We start from the raw sequence: 22,100 nt of genomic DNA on the forward strand, positions 1-22,100 counted from the left end.
TTTGGTGAATCCTGTAAAAAAAAATACACGATTATAATAATGGCTATATATGATATATATGGCTATAATGATAACTGATACACAGTGCTAATGGACTAAGTGCAGACTGCATTCTTCACTTCTATGAAAGATTGTCATTAATATGGAAAGTTTGTCTTTTCTGCAGCACTGCTACCACCACCAAGTGTTCCTGTTTATTGCCACACACCTGTGAGGACATTGTAACATTTTGTGTCTACTGCTACTGCGTAATTGAAAAGCCGTAACACAGCAAGCTAAATCCTTGTTGAGAGACACATACACTTGCCAACAACGAAAGAGAAATGTGCTGAAGGTTGGATTTAAGGTTTCTGTGCCCTGGGTGACAAGTGGCAGCCCCGAGGTGTTTGGATTTGTTCTCTAGAGCCGCCTTCTGGTTCCTCCGTGGAATATCATTATGTGTATTTTGTACAAAGCTGCGTTAGGTAGGTCAAAGGCAAGTGAGAACGGCTCTGTAAACAATGTTCTTACAGGTATTCCTCTGATTATCTAGTGCATATTACAATCTCCAAAGTAACAGACTGGAATTTTGTCATCGGTATGTTTTCTTGAAGGATGATGATTATGAGATCCATGCTGCACAGTGGTAGCAGATTTATGACCTGGAACAGCTTTGGGGAGAATGTGAGCACAAACATTTTGCATTGTTGAAACAAAACTGGGAGAAAAATGTTCCAGGGCCTGGGCTGTCAAGTTCAGTACCAGCCTGGGACTGAAGGCCAGAGCCCTCTGAAAGAGCAGCAAGGACTGAAGACTATTTTGGAGCTGTCATCCCATCAAATTCGATCTCTATAATCCCAAAATGTAGCTTCCCCTGTATTTGCAACTGGTGGATCCACACCTTGAGTACTGAGCCTAGTTCTCAGACCCTTAACTCAAGAAGGACATTTTGGGGCTGGAGCAGGTTCAGAGAAGGGCAATGAAGCTGCGAGGGACCTGTAACACAAGTCCTCTGAGGAGTGGCTGAGGGAGATGCGGGTGTTCAGCCTGGAGCAGGCTCAGGGGTGACTTGATCCCTCCCCACAACTCCCTGATACGAGGTTGTGGCCAGGTGGGAGGGAGTTGGCCCCTTCTCCCAGGTAACCATTGCAAGGACAAGAGAACATACATTTGACTTATGCCAGGAAGGCTTAGGTTAGACATTAAGAATTTCTTCACAGAAAAGGTGATTAGACGTTGGAACGGGCTGTCACCGTCCCTGGGGGTGTTGAAGGAAAGGCTGGACCTGGCACTCCAAGCCATGGTCTAAGTTGACACGGTGGTGTTGGGTCACAGGTTGGACTCTTATGATCTCTGAGGTCTTTTCCAACCGGACTGATTCCGTGATTATCTCTAAAGCCCTGCCTCGGGCAGGCAAGGCAGCGAAGTCCATGCTCAGACAGCGCATCCTCACCTGGGAGCACAAGCAGAGCCCCAGCAACCAAGAGGCGGGAAATGCAAGCCCCGCCACCCTGTGGCACAGAGTAACCCGGCATAGCGACCCCTGCTCTTATGCCATAAGCTGCCTCTACGGAGGCCACCCCGGGCCCGCCGAGAGCGCGGGGCCTGCCCTGCCCCCGCCGGACGGGCAGCGGGACGGAACATGGCGGGGCCCCTCCAGCCCGCGCTTCCCCGCCTTTCCCCGCGGCGGCGCGCATGCGCGCTGTGCGGCGGCGAGGCCGTATCCCTCCGCGCGCCCCTTTTCCCTCGATGTCTGTGTTAATAAGGTAATTCCCGCGCCCATGGTAAGTGCCGGGCGCCCCTCCGGGCCCGCCCGGGGCGCCCCGCGCCGCCTCGCGCCCGCCCGCGCGCCCGCGGCGGGGCAGAGCCGCGCGGAGCCGCGCCACTCCCCTCCGCCCGCCGTGTCCCTCCGCCGGGCGCGGCGCGGACTCTCGTGTGGGGCTCTCGGCCTGCGGAGCCCCGGGTCGGTGCGGCGGCGGCGGCGGCGGCCGGGCCGGCAGCACGGTAAGGGCCCGTCCCCGCGCCCCGTCTCTCCCTCACTCCCCCCCCCCCGGCCGGCCAAGCTTTTCCAGGTCAGTCTGCGCCTTTGTATAGGGCCCTGTTACCGGATGTGGAAGTTGATCTCTTCGCTGGTAAAAAATAATTCCACTTCCCCCGGAACCCGGCGCCGCGGCTCCCTCCGCAGCGCCCAGCCCAGCCAGGATTTCCTGTCGGGGAGAGCGGGCGGCCGTCCGGCCTTCCGGGGACCCCGCCGCGCGGGGGGCGCGGGCGGCGCGCAGGGCCGCAGCGGCGGCCTGGGCGGCCCGCGGGGCGCGGGCGAGCGCGACGCGCCCGGCGAGGGACCCGGGAGCTGTGGGGCAGAGCGGGGCTCGGCTCGTCCCGCGGCTTTCTCCGCCGGGCAGCGCGGGGTGGGCCGCGTGGGGACGGTCCCGGGCCCCGCGTGGGCCGGGGGGGGCCGGTGGGGCCGCGGCCCGGGCCCCTGAGGCGGCGGGGCTGCGTGCGCGAGCTTGGCGCCAAAGGTGCCCTGGGGAGAGGCGGCTCGGGCGGGAAGGGAGCGGTTTCCCCTCCGCAGTGCCCCTCACCCGGAGTCTGTAACTCTTGCTTTGGAGTCTTAATAAAGCGTATGATGGGAGCATAAAAGTGGGATACGATGTGTCAGTGCGCATTGTCGTGTTGTTTTTTTTTTTTTTTTTTTCTGTTTTCCCCAAGTAGTCAAAGTAGTTTCCGTTGGTGGGACACTGGTGGCGTGTTGGTGAAATCCCCTGTAGGAAGTCGTCTGTGGTAGCTCTTAAGGCATTTGTGTATTTTCATTTAACCTGCTGTCTAAGGTAGCTTTGATTTAACGGCAAATGCTTCATAGTAGAGTTAAATGTCCTCAGTTGTGAATGCACATCCTGTAGTTCTTCGGCATATTTTGTTTTAAGTTATTCGTTACTTCTGAACTATTAGTAAGACTATGCAGTTAGCTGAGTTTTGTAGGCACACAAATATTTGTAAGAGAACGTGTGCCATGTGAGTAAGGTTAAGAGTATATGTGGCAGATAAGCATACACTAGATAGAGACTCTTGTTCGTGACCCACTTTCTTTGCTGAAAACACTTTGTTTCTCAGTTGGATTTTTTTTTTAGGCCTATGTGCCAGACAGAAACTGTCAAGGAAGATTCCTTATGATAAAATGGATGCGCTAAGTAGGAGGCAGGTGATTTTTATTTGATGGTATTTTCAAGTTTAATTAACCAGAGACAGCCTCCTAAGGCTATGGTACAGTTCAAAGGCTACATCTCAAGCCCTTGGATTCTCCATGTCAGTCACAGCTGCTGTAAATTACCCTTTTTGGTATCTAGTGCCAAATTTATTTGTGAAAACTGTGTAGCTTGTTGGTAGTGCCAGTCCAAATGTCGCTGCCAGTGGTTCACCCTTGTTGCATAATAACACTCTTTAGATGTTACAGATAATGGCCAAATCTGTGCTCTCCTTTTTAAGAAAAGACTTCTACACTCTGTTATTTAATTGAGTTCATTGTTGATTGGTGCTTATTTAAATTAATGTGTGAACCTAATAGGAGGACAGACCTGCATTAATAACAGGCCTGGCTGTCTTTGCCACCAAGCTATTCAACAATGTTTGCTTTTCTCAGATCAGGTATTTTTCATCTGATGCATGTCTGACATAAAGGTCATGTTGCTGTTCAAACAAACAAGAGAGAATTTAATTACAAATACAACAGTCACAGAGGAAAGCTGAAAGCACTGGAATTAAAGCTGACTGCAATTAACATATTAGTGTAATTTTTACTCTTACAGTAGAAACGTGGATAGTCTGAGCCTATAATCTTTACATTAAGATTCGAAGTATCACATGTGAAATCATTGTCAAAAGGTGTTTGATTCAGATAGGAAACCAGACAGGAACTTTTTGAGTTTCTCCCATGTAAGTTGTTATAATCACTGCTAATTGATATGTACGACAAAATGATGCCAAAGTGTTTAAGAGATGCTAACTACTCTATGCTGTACTTTAAAATATTGTTGGCCTTGGTATGAACAGGCACATAAAATTAGCTAGAAATGACTATTTTGAATTTCTAGCAATACTGTGAGGTGTTGAAATCAGTAGAGTGGCAGCATTTCTGAAGGTCAGGTCTGGCGAAGCAGGTTAAATGGTTTTTTTCTTAAACAGTGGAAAGAAAAAGATGTTCTGAAAGGACATTCTTTTTCCAGATGTAGTGGGTGTGAGAGATGATGGGTCTCCAGCTATCTTCTAAGTACAATTGTGCCATCTGTCACTTGAGTAGGGAAAAGTGTTCAATGAGCCTTTAATGGAAGTTTGTGATTGCAGATCCTTATCAGAGATAGGGCGTACATTGATTTGGTTACCTTGGGTAAGTTGCACTGCTGCTGTCCATGCTCCTCTAGCGTAAGGATGTCCCTTTCAGGAGTGCACCTTGGGACAAACACTGGGCTGGGAGATCTCCATGTTGGCAGATGTTCTGCAGCAGCTGTTTTGTGTCTGTTGATCTTGACCAACTGATGCTTAGCCCTGCAGTGATAGAAGAGGAGCAGGGCTGGGTCCTGGGGGCAGGACACCAGTCCGGGAGATGCTGCAACATTTTAAGCCAAACTTAATTTTAGTTTGGACTGCAGACTCTGCTGCTCTGTTGTCTGTAGACTGTGGTGTGGTAGCCCAGGCATCCCAAGTTGCAGGGTTTCTAGCTCCACTTGCTTCCCATGGAGCCTGTTTCACACACAGTTCCACCTAAATGCCTGTTGAATGCTATTCTATACCCCTCTGGTAACACTATGATCTTCAAAGTTTTATAGAGTGTATAGAAACCTAAACCTAAGATGGATGCAAAAAAGTAGTATGATTTTCTTTTGAACAGAAGTAAAATAGCAATAATAATTTGATGTCATTTTGAATTACCAGTTAATTGTGGCATCTGGCTAATGATACTGTGCAGAATACATTGCAGTAGTGTGGAAGCTCAGAAGTCTAAACCTAGCAGAAGCTTTTCCCTATTTACTCAGTTGTAGACAAAACCCTCTAGAGTCACACAATTGTGTAGGAGCTCTTAGAAGTCTGAAAACATTATCACATTGCCGTAAGAATAACTCCAACAGCCTCAAGTCTTTATTTCAGAGCCAATGATGTTTTTAGTCTCCAAAAAAGTCCTCATGTGAAGTGTTACACAGCTGTCATGCTAGCAGAGCTTGATGGAAATGACACAGTTAGTGAAGAGAACCCTCTAACACAGTTCAGCAGAGTTGATTTTAGCACTGTGAGTAGCAGCAGAGTGCTCTTTGAAATAGCAATCTCATTTCACTTTTAAATGTATTATTGTATTACATATAGAGAACCTTGCTTGTGATAGTATCACTGCACTATTGTAGTGTTACTGAGTCATCTCAAGAGAGCAGCTTAAAAGGTTTTCTGGAATGGGAGATTGTGACACTGCAGACCCTTCTTGTGTCCCAGTGTTATGGATGAGTAGAGGGGAAGTTGGGCATGGTGTTTGTTACTCAGGGGTTTCTTACAGTACTGGTCCTTGGAATAGGCTGCCAGGTGGGAATCAGCTTTGGGTTGACTACTCTTGAGAAATTTTGTGAGTGCTGGTATTCATTGGTTAAAAGTGACTAAACGTGCATGAGTTTTGTTGGAAAGGCCTCTTCATTTGCTGCTGGTAGTGCATTAGTGACATATAATGGGATTTTTATTATTTTAGTTGAACAGTGTAATTTTGCTGGCTTTTTTTCTTTTTTCCACTAGATGGCCCAAGCATGCTTCTAAGTACCCCATGAGAACTGAAACTTAATTCATTTCTCTTTTAACTGAAGTTAAAATTCTGCATTATGAGGCATATACCAACTCGTGTGAGGCTTAGTGCTTGTTTAAACTACAAACACTTTATATCAGCTGAGAGAATGTTGGTTAATGTAAGGAATATGCGGTAATGAAAGGTTATTTTTTTCCTTGATTAGAACATTTTTTATCAAGTGTAGCATAAAACTGTTTAGTTTTGCATTGAGAAGTGGTGTGCTTTCACTGACTGTGCTCCACAGTAATAGTTCAAGGAGGCTCTGAAAATGTGTTGATCTAAAGTTTGTCCCTAACACCTCCTGGGAGTGAGACTGGTATTTTGAGGCCACCATAATTGATTTTTTTGGGAGCGTGCTCCCTTTTGCTGCATAGGGTTTTCATAACAACTTGCAGCTCATTTCAGTAGTGTGTGTGTGTGTATATATATATTTGGTCAGTGGGTTCTGAATAGGCTGTTAAAGGTACAGACTAATTCAATTCACCTTTTTAACAGACACCAAGTACAAGCTTGTTATCATGAGTGTCTTTTTGGTTAGTGGGGGAAGATGGGTGTACACCAAAGGCAGCTCTTCCATGAGGGTGGTTGGACACTGGAATGAGGCTGAAGAAATGATGGGATGCTCATCCATAGAGAGGCATTCAAAACTCAACAGGACTGAGCCCTGGGCCAGCTCTGACTGGGATATTGAACTAGGTGACATTGAGAGGTCCCCTTCAACCTTAATTATTCTGCAATTACAAAATGAGGTTTTATTAGTTCCTTTGCTCTACTGCTGTTTGAAACAAAAATAAAGAAAATGGATCGTTGTCTTTCTGAGCTAGTTTATAACTGCAGTATTTTGAATTAAGTTCCAGCTTTCCTTTGCTTCTAAGGGCCTTGATGTGGTGGTATTAGACCACCAGAAAAAAGATGTGTGTCCATGTGCATACTTTTCCTCCTTAACTTGCAATCCCCACTGGGGGAAAAAAGCCATTTAAAGGGAGTGCTCTATTCCTTCATTTCGCTGCTGCACTTGCCAAATGCCATCTCGTCTGATGTTTTATATTGTTACTTCTAGTGTCTCTCTTTTAACAGGTGTGACAGATTTTCTCTTATTCCATTCCTTAGGGTCTTTCCTAGATTTTCTCTTTTGCTCTTTTTCTTTATGGAAGGGAGACAGCAGTTGTCCCTTCCTCTGACTGTGCTCCTTTTTTCCTTCCTTTTCCCATTGTCAGTATTTGTCCTGTCCTGCCACCTTCCTGCTTCTCTTCCCTTTTCTGGCTGGAGACAAATCAGTGTGTCCATGTGTACTAGAAGAGTGGACATACATGGAGTATTTTGGTGGCGGGGATGTTGCTGCCTGCAGTCAGTTCTGTAGACAAAGAGGTAATTGCTCTAGTTCATGGCCCTACTGATACGTGCCGAGTACTGCATTTGCAGTATTTTGGTCTCCTTTCTAGTTTCTTCCAAAGTCAATAGTTTTCAGTTTATTGGGCAATGTGCCAGTTGAGCCAGGGACACAGAAATTTCTAAATCTATTGTTTTTGTGATTTGTATGTTTAATGGGATTTCTTTCCTGAACTGATATACTCTCTACTTTGTGTAGGACATTGGCTGCATGGTCTCGCAACTGCTGTTATTAGTAATACAGGCTTAACTTTATTTGTGACTGGAAACTAAACTGATGAAAGCAATTCCATTTTTAGCATCCTTTTAGTGGAAAACATAGCTATGGGTATACTAGAATGTTAGTAGTATCTTTTGGTTAGTAGCATAAGTTACGGTTTTGTTCTAACTTTTTTTACCAAACAAATTTAGTAGCAAGTATGAAATGGGGTGAGTTTAAAAAGTTGTGTTTCTAGGAAATCTTTGATGCAACAGAAACAGATAGGTGTGAATTGTCTACGTGTATTATTGCAAGTGCTGTACGGAACAGTGGTGTAAAAGGGACATCATCCAATCACGATGTGAAGGTTTTTCAGCTAGTATCTCAGTCATGTCTCAAAACTTTGCACTTAACATGTTTTTAGTAACTGTAGACAGTTAAAGCAGGTAATTTTTGTAGTAGTAATATTTGTTTTCAGGCAAAGATTCTATTTCATATATCTGTTGTATGTAGTATGTAGTACAATAATTTGCTTATTGTATAGTTTTGCATCTGGGGATACAGAAATTATATTTCAGGGTGAACAAAAATAGTGATGGACAAGGTGTTAGAAAGGTGTTGTGTTTCATATCTATCTTAGGGCATTTACATAGTGGTAGCTCCTAAGTACGTGTAGGCATTTTGGGTAAGTGGATGTAATGCCTTGGGATGTATGACAGCAGCCATGATGTAGTACCATTTGAAAGCTGGACAAAGGTTGCAGTATCAGGTGAGAGCTTTTAAACCACCTTCTGCTATAAGAAATGTACATCCAGTTCAGTTAAAATTTTGTTTAACTTTTCAGCTGCTGTGGTTACAGTATTGTAATACTGAAATCTTTTCCCTAGTATAAGTTCTGTTTGGCTGTCAAAAGTAATTCTAAAATCAAAGTGGTTATTGCAATCAATAAAGCTTGTTCTCATGGCTAAAATGCCAACTCCAGTTTTTGAACTTTTCAGAGTAGTTTGGAAACAATAATAATAATAAAAAAAGTCAACATGTATGTACTTAAAATAGTATTAATGTTATTATTTTGTCTTTATATTTGTTTATGTCCTTCACTAGATGTCACTAGTAGATTTGGGAAAGAAACTTTTAGAAGCTGCACGAGCAGGTCAAGATGATGAAGTTCGCATTTTGATGGCAAATGGAGCGCCTTTTACCACAGACTGGGTAAAAAAAACTTTTGCAGTGGGGAAAGTAAATTGTCTTGCTTTTTTCACCCAAAGAAAGAAATAGTATTATTACAATTAAGCATTTATATTACAGTTCTTCTTGGAATTCTGCAGTGACATCATCTAATGTCTGATTCAAAATTAAAATTGTTTCTTCATATGACCTCCTACTGATTTTAGTAACAGACTGTGAATGAACTCATTCTGGTGACTTTTAAGATGAACTTTGGTTAGTGGGAAAAAGCAGCAATCATCCTTCTAGTTACTGTGTTTATGCACTTAGTATAGTAAGAGGTCTGAATTATAAAAACAGTTGTAGCTATCTATTATGTGCAGCTGAGAGTTTCCTGATACAGGGGTACTGAGTTGTTTTTTGGAGGTGCTGATTTTTGAATAGGTTGTAGAGAGAGGTCAGGTACCCAAAATTCCTAGGGCGTTTGCAAGCTCTTAAGAGCCTTAATCTGCTTAGTGACCTAACTTTCAAATTAACTCTGTTTTGAGCAGGAGGTTGGACTTAATTGACTTCCAAAGGTCCCTGTTGACCAACACTAAAAGTGGGGTTAGCCCCCTTGAAATGTTACACTTCAAAAAGACAGAAAAAACACAGTAAAAAGAAAGCAATGACAAACTTCCCTCCCCCATTCGTATTCTGTAAAAGCCCCAACAGCTTCTTTCCCTTGCAAGGGAAAATGGTTTTGAAGTGGTGGGTTGACACCTGGATTTGGTAGCTTCAGAGTAAGAAGAAATGCTTCATACTGACATCTGTTAGAACTGCATGTTTTGTGTTCCATTACAGTTGGGAACATCTCCACTTCATCTAGCAGCACAGTATGGACACTACTCCACCACGGAAGTGTTGCTGCGAGCAGGTGTAAGTCGGGATGCCAGAACCAAAGTGGACCGAACTCCGTTACATATGGCAGCATCAGAAGGCCATGCCAGCATAGTAGAAGTCTTACTTAAGGTAAGAACTGCTGAAACAAGTCTGAACTGAGGTTATGTTTATGATCAGGTATTTGCAATTTGCTTTTAGTCATGAAACCAACATTGTAATTACATGAATAGTTAAGCTGCGTGCATTGGGAGCTTTGTTTTCCAATTGAACTGTGATTTATTTTAGCATTAAGGTCATCATGATTTCAGGTGAATTATTTACTGCTGTTTCAAAATAAGAATACTCCCTAATTTGATACTGTGTTCAGTAACAGATTTTAGAAGCGAGATGTGTTTTAGGGAATCTTTAATCCTTTTGAGGTAAATAAAGTATTTGGTAGTTAGATTGGATTACTTTTAATAAATGAGTAAATGTAAGATAACAGGCCATTCCTGATGGAGAAAGACAATTTTGGGCTTCATTCTGTGACCAGCATTATTTGATTCAGATATTTCTGATGACATAGTTTATGCAATGATCTTGTTTGTAGCATGGTGCTGATGTCAATGCGAAGGACATGCTCAAAATGACTGCACTTCACTGGGCGACTGAACATCACCACCAAGAGGTTGTAGAGCTCTTGATAAAATATGGAGCAGATGTTCATGCACAGAGTAAATTTTGCAAAACGGCATTAGATATTGCAGTAGACAATGGAAATGAAGACATCGCAGAAATATTGCAGGTAACTTTAATTCCTCATATTAAGGGAACTTACAGCAAAGTACTTGATGATATGTCATACACTAAGCTTTTAATATAGCAGCTGTGACACCATATATTGATAATGAAATACTGCAGCCTAGTTCATTACATGGAAATGAGATTAATGTTAGTAAACATAACTTGGCCAAAGAACATTTTCACCACCTACAAAGTCAAGGATAAGTGTCCTTTATTTTCTTAAATTTGACTTATGTAATGCACAGAGGTAGGTGGACTCTTCACAACAGAGGTGTGAAAAATTAACTTCCTACTCTGATAATATATGTTGACTATACCTTAGTGTTCAGTTAGCTTCATACATGGATGTTAATTTCCTAACAGTTGGAGTTCAAACTGAAGAGATGCCAGTTTTTCCAGGATTAGAAAAGCTAGGATTCAATTGTTGGAGAAGTGATTGTAATTGGGATTATAATAGATAATTCTATGGAAATGTGTGCTGATTGTTCAATAGTGCTGTTAAAGGCATATTAAGTGTTAAGTCTTATTGAGAAAGGAATGCAAAGCAAATGAAAAATATCTTTATGCCACTGTATAAATCTGTTGCCTGCCTATGCCTTTAAATGTCTGAACTTCAGATCTGTTCCTTTAGCCTCCTCCTGATTGCAGAAAGGATGTAGTAAGTAGAAGTTAATAGTAATTCATAGAAAGACAAAAAGACTGCCACGCACATTTAATGGCAATTGCTAAGCTGTCAGAGCAGCTTTCCATGACATGTATCTGCCCCAGCAGCCTTGGTTCTTCAGACTTCTGTTTTAGATCTGTGAGCTTGCATCTCTGCAAAAGGGCCTTGTCTTCTTTGTTTACAGTAAATGGTAGGGAGAAGTAGTGGTTTGTTGTTAAACTCTTTCACCTCAAGAGAGTTTCTGTCTTTAGATTTCAACCAAAAATATGAACTTGGAGATAGGACATGATGTATGTGTGTTGCATGAGTATAATGAGGGAGACCTTCCCTGTTTGTGTGCAGTGTGCCATAATTCTAGCTCTTACACAAGGTCACCAACTTCTTTATACCTGCAGTGGGAATGATGTTGTTCCCTTTGTCTCCCAGATTGCAATGCAGAACCAAATCAACACGAATCCCGAGAGTCCGGACACTGTGACGATACACGCAGCAACACCGCAGTTCATCATCGGACCTGGAGGGGTGGTGAACCTAACAGGTCTGGTATCTTCTGCAAATACATCCAATGGAACAGGTATTTAGATGCCTATAGGATAGCTACTGGGATTTTGTACTTTATTTGATTTTCACCATTTAGTGAAAAGGTTTGAGGAAAAACAGTGGTAAGAATAGTTACCATATTCCTCATCAGTGTTTTTTGTGTGTTGTAAATATGTACATACCTAAAATGACAATCTTCACAGGGATAAATTATCAGAAGTTCTATTTGCTTAACAAACATCACGTCAGAATAGCACTTTGGCTCAGCAGAATGCTGCTGAAAATGAAGTGTGTGTTAGAAGTTTCAGTGCAATAAAAATAGAAAAAGGGACTTTGCTGGTTTTAAATTTATCAGCTAATATTTTTTTCATCCTTCTAGATGAAACAGGAGTGTCTGCTGTACAGTTTGGAAATTCATCCACATCAGTATTAGCTACGTTGGCAGCTTTAGCAGAAGCATCAGCTCCATTGTCTAATTCTTCGGAAACACCAGGTTAGAAAGCTAAGTCATTTAAACTCATTTAATAAATTAAAAGGACATAACTTCAAGTTTCCTTCAGCACATGAAGTAGTGTGGAAAGTAATGATTATATGGGTATAGGTACAGAAGGAGAACAAGGAAGGAATAATGACCATATTTATGGGGCTATTTTTCTTTTGTACAGAGTAGCTTCTTTTTAGACAAAATCTCCTCTTTTCTTTCAAGGTTTGATTAAGTTCTAGCAATGTCTCCTTCCAGAACTAAACCCCAAAACTGAATTTGACACCGAAAGATCAGAGCTGTTTGCCACAGCACCTAGTGTTGGCACTTGCAATTTGGACTTTTTTGTGACAGTGGCCTTTCTTGCTGCTGAGCCTGTACTTGGAAGCCAAATCAACTTCAATACAACACCATTTATTCATGTGGGAGTTGCTGTTTTGGTTTCCTGAATAAACACTCTCTGAATATTTAAGCAGTGTTATAGGACACTAATCTAAACATAAAGATCTTCAGAAGACAATGTCTGCAGTCATTATCTCAACTACAGAGTGATTTTTCTGTGTATGTTATATTGTAATTAACTTAAAAGATGAAAGCTTCAGAGTTTTATCTACCTTCTCTCATCTTGAACATCACAACACAATCTATAGGATTTTAATTTCATCTCTGTAGATAGAGAGCACTCTAATATCTGTTATTCAAATCAAAGGGTTTGCTTTTACCCTGACAAATTGAAAATAAAATACAGAGCTAGTGTTCTTGAAGTTCTTTGATTGTGCTACCAATGATCTTGCTCTTTGTCTCTGCATCTTGTTTTAAAAAAGTAAGGGTGGCAGCACAAGACCCCATTTGCAGTAGATAGTGGAAGCTGGGGTATGTGTTGTAGTTCTGAGTGCAGGCTTTCCTTATCTTACCTTCGTTTGTAGAAGTAATACAGGACTGTGAGAGTTCATGGCTTTATACTGACTATTGAATCAAGAATTTGAAATGGATAATTAATGTGGAATTTTCACTTTTACCTATAAAATTATATACATACAATGTTTATTTTACTTCTTAAGCTTTATCTTTCTTCTTCGAAGGTGTAAAAATGTCAGCTCTGCAGAACTTTCCATTTAGTCTTGTTTCATTCTTTGTATAAGAAATAAAGTTGTTGTGTTTGAAGTACCCATGTAGTACAGACAAAATTTTTAAGATTCTCTAGGGGTCCTTAAGTCTGTTACCATCTTGAAGACCATGTTAAGTAGAGAAATCTGGCTGGGTCCTGAGGTACAGCTGGCAAGGTATTGGTTGAGAAGTAGTTTCAAGGTAGTATTTCAAGTTTAATTTTTGTTTTATTCTGCAGTCAGTGTAATTTAGTCCAGCTTGTGTACAATGTAAAAGTTATTTGTGTTCTTAAAAGCAACTCCTGTTCTTGCTGAATTAATTGCTGTTAACACTGAACCCAAAGCGTCAATTTTGAGTGGTGTATATCAATATTATTATATTGAGCAAGGATGGTGTTGCATCCATATTTCAAAATATGAGTGCTTTATGTTGGCCTGATGAAAGACTATTTAAAATATAATATATAGTAAAGTATTTATCGGGGGGCTCAAGTTTTGAAAGTCATGGAAGAAATTTTTTCTCAGCTGTACCAAAATGTATTTGAAATCATAAAAGCTTCATTTATAAATGAACTTAATTTCTTTATTAATCTGTTGATAGTTGTGGCCACAGAAGAAGTTGTGACTGCAGAATCTGTGGATGGGGCCATTCAGCAAGTGGTCAGTTCTGGAGGTCAGCAGGTTATTACTATAGTTACGGATGGCATTCAGCTGGGTAACCTGCATTCCATTCCAACCAGTGGGATAGGGCAGCCCATCATTGTGACCATGCCAGATGGGCAGCAAGGTGAGTGCACACTTTTATGATTCCAGCTTGAGGAACTGTTTTAGTTGCAGTAATAATAATGACTCGTTAGGTGCAAATAGCTTGGACAATTCTGTGTACATCTATGAATTCTTATACTAGAGAAGGCTCAGACAGGAGCCCGTGCAGTTCAATGTGTTAACACGTGTTAGCTGAGCCTCTGCTTTAGGAGAGAGAATGGAAGAGTTACTCAAGTGTATGGAGGAGAAATGGGACATTTAAGAGAAAAGTGATAACTACTTGCTTTGCCTTCAGTAAGTTTGATTTTTGCAAACTTGTTACAAAAACTAGAAGATGAAGTAAAACAAAAGTCACCTAATTCTTACGGCTGTTGTCTTGCTGGAAGTACTATGGGGAGGTGAGGCTTGGGTTTGGAAATCTAATGCATGAAGCAATCTGTGCAAGTCCCATGGAGTATGTTCTTCACAGAATAAATGTCAGGTCTTACATGCCTGAAGTTTTAGAGCAGCACTGACAGAACCAGGGTTTTTTTTTGGGCCATATGTACTTCGTAGAAGTTGCTAGTGTGATAAATCGTATTTTGTGATGTGTATGCTTTGGGTGGTTTCTTTTAAAGCTGCTCTGCCACTATTTAGATAAAAATGATTCCTTCTCTGGTTTCTTCATGAAGACTCCAGTGTGAAGCTTGAAGAGTTGTACACAGGAGGCAAATTATTTGGTTCCCAGTCTGCCTGAGCTAGTACACCTAGTTATCATTATGAGTGAGTGGGTGTAGATAGTAACTGAAGTGACAGTCACGTTTATTTGTCAGATGGCTGCGTGAGGAATTAGAGTATGAATTTACTGAGAGCCCTGCTTTTCTTATTCATGGCTAATAACTACTGGATTTTTTAATTACTTGAGGTGTATTAATCAAAACAAAAGCAAGAATTGTATTTAGTATTTCTTTAAGAAATGTTATATAGATGGTCTGCTACAGAAGTTAGAATTGACAGACTGGTAACTCTGCTGCAATTCTCTGCCATGTCTGTTTACTCTGTGAAAAATGGCAGTGATACTCCAGAGCTAGTTACTGTAGACCTTGATAACAAAGAATTTTAAAGTTCTTTAGCAGCATACAAACAACTAAAGTTTTTAGTAGATTTTCACTGAACTTATAGTGCACTTTATTATACAGATGGATTTTCATAAGCAAAAGTATGTGCTTTTTTTGCTGTTAATAAAATTATTTAAATAATATGAGTTTTATATAGTGCAAATATTGTTTGAAATAAATTATTTATGTGTACAAATATGTTTTCAGTGTTAACAGTTCCAGCAACAGACATTGCTGAAGAAACTGTGATAAGTGAAGAACCGCCAGTGAAGAGACAGTGCATTGAGATTGTTGAAAATCGTGTGGAGTCTGCAGAAATAGAAGTAAGGAGTATATTACATGATCTGTGTTAAACAGTGTTCAGGACTGAGTATCTGGTTGTGGTTTTTGTGTTGTTCAGGAGGTTAATTTCTGTGTTACCACAGAATGAAGTGTGTGAAACATTTAACTTGTTCAGTCTCTCCTGTAAGTGAAATTCATCTTTTACAAAGTTGTTGTAAAAAGAAAATAGGAGGGCTCTTTGCTTGATCCTGTGGTCATGCATGTAAAAGTGACACTTGTTTAAGTATATGAGAACATATTTTTTTTTGTTTTTCCTTGAAGATCACTAGCTGGTTTTCAAAACTGGGTGCTGATACGTTATCGAGTGACTTGACTCTTTCCGCTAGGAGTGAATGAGAGCACTGTACCCTCAACTTTCTGTTACAGCCATGTGCCTGTCCTGATTGTGAGATCATTTTTAGCAATGTTTCCTTTCCATTCATGGTATCTAGATAACTGCTGATGGAAAGCGTGAAACAGTAAGATTCTGCGTTTGTTAATTTTTATCTGTGTGGTGTCCCCTGCCTTTTTTTTTAATTCCAAAGTGGTTTGTTATTACACAACTTTGCACCATCCAGTTTTTATAAAACTATACTGCAAAAGACATGAAAATGTTCAGAACTCTCTCCTTTTCATAAGACAGATGGATGTAGCTGTTCAGTTTAAAATTGTAGCTTTTTTTATACTTGCCACAAAAGGTCAACCATCTCATTCCTTTTCCTGTTACTTCCAATTGTGCTGACCAGTTTTGGTCAAAAGTTTATGAAAATTGCTGTCTGCTTTGACTAGACTGTAAGTTCTCATTTTGTCAACTCCATGATATTTCATTTATCAAAGGTTGTATTCTCCAACTTCTGTTCATATTATGAAATTGTGCCTAATTGAATGCTTTTTGTTGTACAGTATGTGCTATATGTTATCCATGTCTAATAACAGTAATTACCACCTCTCATCATTTACTTTCTGTGTCCCTAAGTTGTTGCATCCAATACTTTTAGCCTTTGCAGCTTTGTGGTCATTACAGATTATCCTGACAGTTGAAATTTTCTTGCTGCATTTTTTAAAATGTATGACTGTTACAATAAAAGCATTTCTTTTGTTCACACTTTTAAAAATCTGCCTGAATTATTCATAAAGGAAATTACATTTCCTTAAGTATTTTAGTAATTCTGTTAAATGAATTTTTTAAAAATCCAGATTGGTTAAGGGATAGATTGACCTGCTCCTAATTACAGATAATTGATATAACAATACCAATAATTATTTTAAGGGGATTACCAGTTTCGTTTATCTATGTTAAACGTATTTCTCAAATATCGAAAGAAGTTGGTTTGGATGAGTTACTTGATCTGTTACTTTCAAGTGGAAGTTTTGATGACTTTCTTGTCCCTTCCTGTACAACTGGAAAGGCACATGCAGACCTCTGCCTCTGTGTGAAGGCCAGCTGACTTTAGGGCCTTGTGGTTCACAGGGGTATGGTGCTAGCTTACTTCAGTAGCAGTGGCATTAAAGAAGTGCATGTAAAGTTGGTTCACTTCAAATTTCTTCATCACAGACAGTGGTAGATAATTTGAAATTGGAGAGAGTGGGACCCCTCCCCTCATTAAAATATTTTAAAAATATTTTAGAATATGGAAATACAGAAAACCTTTACTTTTTGTTTTCTCTGCTTCATGCTAACTCATTCCTTTATTCTATTACAAAGAGTTGATTCAAGGCTGAATGCTTTTTTCAGCTGTTTTAAATGCATAATGTGTGAACAGTTAACTGTAGTTTGAAAGTTTTTGTAAGTTGAAAATCCTCCCATCCGGGTGAGGTGACGAACTTTTCTGTGAAAGTATTGTGGAACGACTAAAGCTGAAAAGGGGTGTTTTTAAATTTTCTATTCTGGGTATGTTAAGTTCAAACATTTCAGCTCATTTTGAAGAGTGACAGCAGTTTTCTTAAGCAGTTTGATATTTTAATCATGGGATGGCAGCAAAAAAACCCTGTCACACAGATACTCTGTTTTTCATTTTCATGCATAATTCATTAACATGTAGTGATTTTTATTTTCATTCTTTATTTGACTGTTTTTTCCATGTTGCATGTTTGAAAGGTTACATGCATTAGAACCAGGACAATCATTTCATTAGACTTAAAAATAATAATTGTAAACTAATTATATTCATGGATTCATATCCTGAGTCTTTGTATTGTTTAAAAGAATGGTTGGTTATTTTAGTTACAGGTGTTCCTACTGTCAGTGGTTAGACTGTTCAGAAAACTTTAATGTAATTAAGAAAATTCCCTGGTAAAATGGAAAATTTCTTTAGAGCACTGAGAATCCTCTAATTTGATTTTTACCTGGGTAGGTGATACGAAAGGAGTCCAGATCTTTAGAATGCTTCTGGTTGTGTTCTAACCAATGTCCCAAGAACACTTTCTGGGTTTGATGAAATTGCTAGATCAGATAGAGTCCTCTCTATTCTAGATGTCAAAGTTAGGAAATGAATTTTGACCATTGAGTTCACAGTAGATACGTGTTGCTTCTCCAGAAGCATTGGGTTCTTTCCATTGCCTAGTCACACAGAATAGTTGGCTTCAGTTCCTTAATTCATTCTGTTTGTTGGGACTGTGACAGTGTAAAAACTACACCTGTTAGCTGCTGGACCAATCTACAGGCTTTGAATTGGTAGTCTGTCTAGTAGATACTGGTTTTACCTTCTGGCCATGCCATGGAGACTTGGGTTTTTTCCTTTTTTTCTTAATGTGCTGTACTACTTTTGGGTACACAGCTCTAGTTCTCTCTTCTGTGGGAAATACTCTTCAGATGTGGTCCGAGAACCTCCCCACCTCCAAATGTTTGCAGCATGCCCTCACTCCACAGTACTGATTCCATCCCCAGATGTTTGTGGTGTGCACACACTCTACAGCAGTGATTCCATCCCCAAATCTTTGCACACATTCCATAGCAGTGATAGCCCCGTGCTGTTTGTAGTGCAGCACAGGACTTCTGGCCAGTCAACTATCAGTGGTTCTTATTTCTCTGCAGGCCAGTAGATAGAGCAGCTTTGCTTCTTGCCAGTATTAGGTTTTTGATGGCTTTTATGAGACTAATTAATGGGATGGATAATGCCCAGCTCAGTATATCCCAGCCCTCAAAATGGAAAGGCTGCTTTCCACATGTGGAAGGATCAATGGTTTTGACTAATTCCTGGGAACTGTCTTGTAGCTCTGTTCACCAGCACTCGAATTCCTGAGGCTGTTTTACATAAGCTGTTGTTGCCCTCATACTGCAGAGAGAACTTTTGGAAATAGTACGTTTTGGCTGGGCTGGTGCTGGAGGATCATTGGTGTGTTTCAGATCCTCTGAGGTGTAGGCTCTGCTGTTCATTTGGCATCTGTCAGGCTAATTGCTATGTGGGCTGACCATTCATAAAATTGCCTTAAAAGCAAGAATCCAAATTTTCAGAGATGGAAGCTGAACTTCCTTTTCAAATAAGTAAGCAAAATCAGATGAGCTCTCATTTTAGTAGCATATGTTTTGAATGAAGCAAACCCTAGATTGCTGCCTTCAGCTCTTCAAGCCCCTTGGAAAATCAAATTGCACTTACTGGAGTTTGTTCTGTATTCCAGCTAGTCTCTTTATAACGTGTTAATAACATCTCCTTCACCTGTTGTTTTTGCTGTACAGGTGCTGCTGTTAGCAATGATTTGACCACCTCTGTCATTGTATTTCAGCACATTCAGCAGAGATGTGACTGCTAAATGTGACTGTGACAAGTACTGAGAACAGTAGCAAGTAGAAGGGAGGGCAGAGTATTTTCTATTTTTCTGACCATGAAAATATGAGTGCATCAGAGGTGAAGAATAGGGATGCTCTTACGGGAGTGTGGGGGGCTGAAACTTTAAACAACTGTTAGAGGTGTTAAATGGGAATGTGATACTGAACTGCTGGGATGGGAATATGGTGAAAAGACAACTTGTTTTCACTGGACCTCAGTTTTTTGATAAGTTTTGTTTTTCTGGGGGATGGCTTGTTTCTCTGGCAACCTTCCTTCCTGTTCCTATATACTAATTACAGTGGAAAGAATGATTTTAAATCCAATACTACCTTACTCATAAAGTATGATGCACTTTGATGAAATGGTATTTGATTGAGTATTTGATCACAACTATTTCCCAAGCAAATTGCTTTTTCAATTGGGTTCAGAGCAACATCAGACAAAATGACAGTACCTACATCACTGGAGATGGAAATAAGTTCTCCATAGTTCCTAAAGCAGCTTCAGAGGAAGTGGCATTCCCCGTATTATTTTGCTTGGAAACCATTTTTTATCCATCCTCAACAAACTTGTATGCAGGATTTCTGCAGTTACTTAAGGATTTCTTTACTTGCTGCTTCTAAAAGGAAAAAAAGCTTATCTGGCTAATTGCCTGTTAATTCATAAAGATATGGTGTGTTTGGGGATGTAATTAGACCTCTGGACTGCAGAGTATCAATCACTGTTTAGAAATAGTCAGCTCTATGCTTTGGTCAGTGGGCAGCTGACACTCTCCAGTGCAGATGGCTGATAGGTAACAGTTTGTCATTTTTACTGTTTGATTAGAAATGCAACAGCAAGGGACAAGTCTGTCAGATTAGATTCCAGTTTTTAAAAGTTACAACAGGAATTGAACCACTGTTAATGAAATGTTAATATATTCTGTTAGTATTTAATCACCATGCTTCCACTTTTTTTATTTAGCTCTTTTTTGATGATATCTTTATTTAGCTCTTTTTTGTGTGGTACCTTTGCAGCTCAATAGACTGGGATTTACTGTCTCCACACTTCAAGCCCTATGTGGGGAGTTGGCTGCTGTGATAATGGGGGTCTAATTTGCACAGCAGCATTCATACAGGTTTGCCCGAGTAAGAACTGAACAGTTTCTACACAATACCCTAACACTTGAACTGCATGTAAAGGAAAAGTATTTGCCATTTTAACTTGTATTTGATACTTATTTGACAAAGTATTGCTGGTTCTGTTTCTAATAGGAAAGAGAAACTCTTCAGAAACAGCTGGATGAGGCAAACAGAGAAGCACAAAAATATCGTCAGCAGCTTCTAAAGAAGGAACAAGAAGCAGAGGCCTATCGGCAGAAGTTAGAGGCAATGAACCGCCTCCAGACTAATAAAGAAGCTGTTTAATAAAAAATGAACACACTGCAAAGCCTGTTACTTTCAAAAACCTGCAGTACAATCTTGAACTGTACGCTATATAGGTACAGCCATGGGATTTCATGATAGAGAAGATGCTACAAGTTGATAACTGGACTTAAGCCGTGAGCTCTGATTAATTTCTTGTAACATAAAAACTCTGAATTTAGAAATTGTGAAAAGTATTTAAAATTAAATACTGTAAATAGTTGGTTTTTTTACAGTTTCAAAATGAGTTGATAAATCTTTTTGAAGGGATCCAGAAACATGAAAAGCCAATGTTTTTGTGAAATTTTTGATTTTAGTATGAATCTAACTTCTGAAAAACAGAACAGTTTTAAGGGTGATGTTGATTTAAGCTGACAATATGGAATTTGATTATGTGACAAAATTAATTAACAGTTATTTCTACACGATAACAACTCAACTAGTCTGAATAAGACATTTCCAGGTGGAAATCTTTGTACAGCTTTAAGTAGTTATCTCAGATTCTCTGAAAACCATTTTTGGTTTTTTTTTTTTATTTTAGGTGGTGAAATTTTTATATTTAATTTCAGATATATCCAAGTAGATTTACATGTATATGAAGCTAATATTTTTTAAACTTTTCAGTTTGTACATATGCTGCATGTTTTTATAATTTCTACACATACATCTTGCATAGGTATTTTTCAGCAAAGATGAGAAAACTTATGAGAAAAATGTTTAGCCTATAGGTCATTCGAAGTAAGCTAGCAGCCAGTTTTATTGTGGATGGTATATTTCTTGGAAGAATGTAATTTGTAATTAAGAAGAACAAAAAAAGTATCTTAATTTACATATTAAGAGGCAGAATTTGGTAGTGGAGGCGTTGAAACTTCACTTCGTGTGTCTTACAATTTTCCTGTACGAACATTGTAAAGTTCAGTAATGAATGGAAAAGAACATCTCCACTGGAACACAAACAGTAGCTATTTTAGAATATCCCTATTGATCTCTCTTCCCCAATAGCCTTGAAATTACTTCAGTGATACTTTTTTATTAACGGACTTTTGCATTTTAATTACGCAATTGGACAAGTAATTTTTTTATGTTGTAGCGATGCTCTTCCTGCCCAGCATCATTGTTCTCACTGTGATACTGTGTTTGTGTGTGTCTGTGCAGTGATCTATTATGCTTAAAATTTATATGGCACGTTACATCTTCAGAGCATTGTAAAATCTTTTAAAGAACCCTTACTGCACTGCCTGAGGCAGGTAAGTGAGTGTTATTGTCTCAATTCTGTAACTGGTATAAGTGCAACACAAGGGAGTGTTAATGACTGGCTTAACACCACGTGAACCTGTGGTCACCTGGGAATGGATCTCAGGAGTTCCTGGCTTCTAGTCCTGTGCTTAGACTGAGCTGCCTTAAGATTGTTCAGTGCTGTGTTACATTAAATTTTGAACTACTGTGCAGATCTGTTTTTTGTAAGATAAAACTCTTTGTGCTTTGCTTTGTTGTTCCATGTTCACTGCTTTTATGGAATTGTTTATATAAACTTAAGCAAAAAGTCTGGTTTATCTATACTGTACACGGAAGAATTACCCTTAAAACTGTACTCTGGCCTACTTTTTCTATTTTACAATTAAATATCTTTTCCACATATGCATAGTGTAGAATCAATTCAGTTGGTTTGTGTGTGTGAATGAGAAGGTCAAAGCTGTTCTGTGTTAGGCATCTGGAAAAACATGAAGAAACAGTTTTGGGCA

At 39.9% G+C, this 22,100-nt stretch overlaps 1 protein-coding gene across 5 annotated transcripts; it reads left to right on the forward strand.

Annotated features, from left to right (window-relative positions):
* Positions 1-21,996, forward strand: GABPB1 (GA binding protein transcription factor subunit beta 1). Of its 5 annotated transcripts, none has more exons than XM_069025798.1 (9): positions 1-1,745; positions 8,487-8,594; positions 9,393-9,560; positions 10,021-10,215; positions 11,305-11,452; positions 11,798-11,911; positions 13,607-13,792; positions 15,075-15,190; positions 20,209-21,996. In XM_069025798.1, the coding sequence occupies exons 1-9, from the start codon at positions 1,326-1,328 to the stop codon at positions 20,359-20,361; spliced, it is 1,608 nt and encodes a 535-aa protein (XP_068881899.1). In that variant the 5' UTR covers positions 1-1,325; the 3' UTR covers positions 20,362-21,996. The 5 variants fall into 5 exon arrangements, with proteins under 5 accessions (XP_068881899.1, XP_068881900.1, XP_068881901.1 ...); XM_069025799.1 differs by having other exon boundaries at positions 11,305-11,416; XM_069025800.1 differs by lacking the exon at positions 1-1,745 and adding an exon at positions 1,751-1,763.
* The last annotated feature ends 104 nt before the right edge of the window (positions 21,997-22,100 follow it).

This window comes from Aphelocoma coerulescens, chromosome 10 (genome assembly GCF_041296385.1).
Source record: "Aphelocoma coerulescens isolate FSJ_1873_10779 chromosome 10, UR_Acoe_1.0, whole genome shotgun sequence".
NCBI lineage: Eukaryota > Metazoa > Chordata > Aves > Passeriformes > Corvidae > Aphelocoma > Aphelocoma coerulescens.

Coding starts and splice junctions, on each gene's coding strand:
- GABPB1 (XM_069025798.1), top strand. CDS start 1,326: ATGATCTCTGAGGTCTTTTCCAACCGGACTGATTCCGTGATTATCTCT. Junction 1,746..8,486: donor TCGATGTCTGTGTTAATAAG/GTAATTCCCGCG, acceptor GTCCTTCACTAG/ATGTCACTAGTAGATTTGGG. Junction 11,453..11,797: donor AAATACATCCAATGGAACAG/GTATTTAGATGC, acceptor TCATCCTTCTAG/ATGAAACAGGAGTGTCTGCT.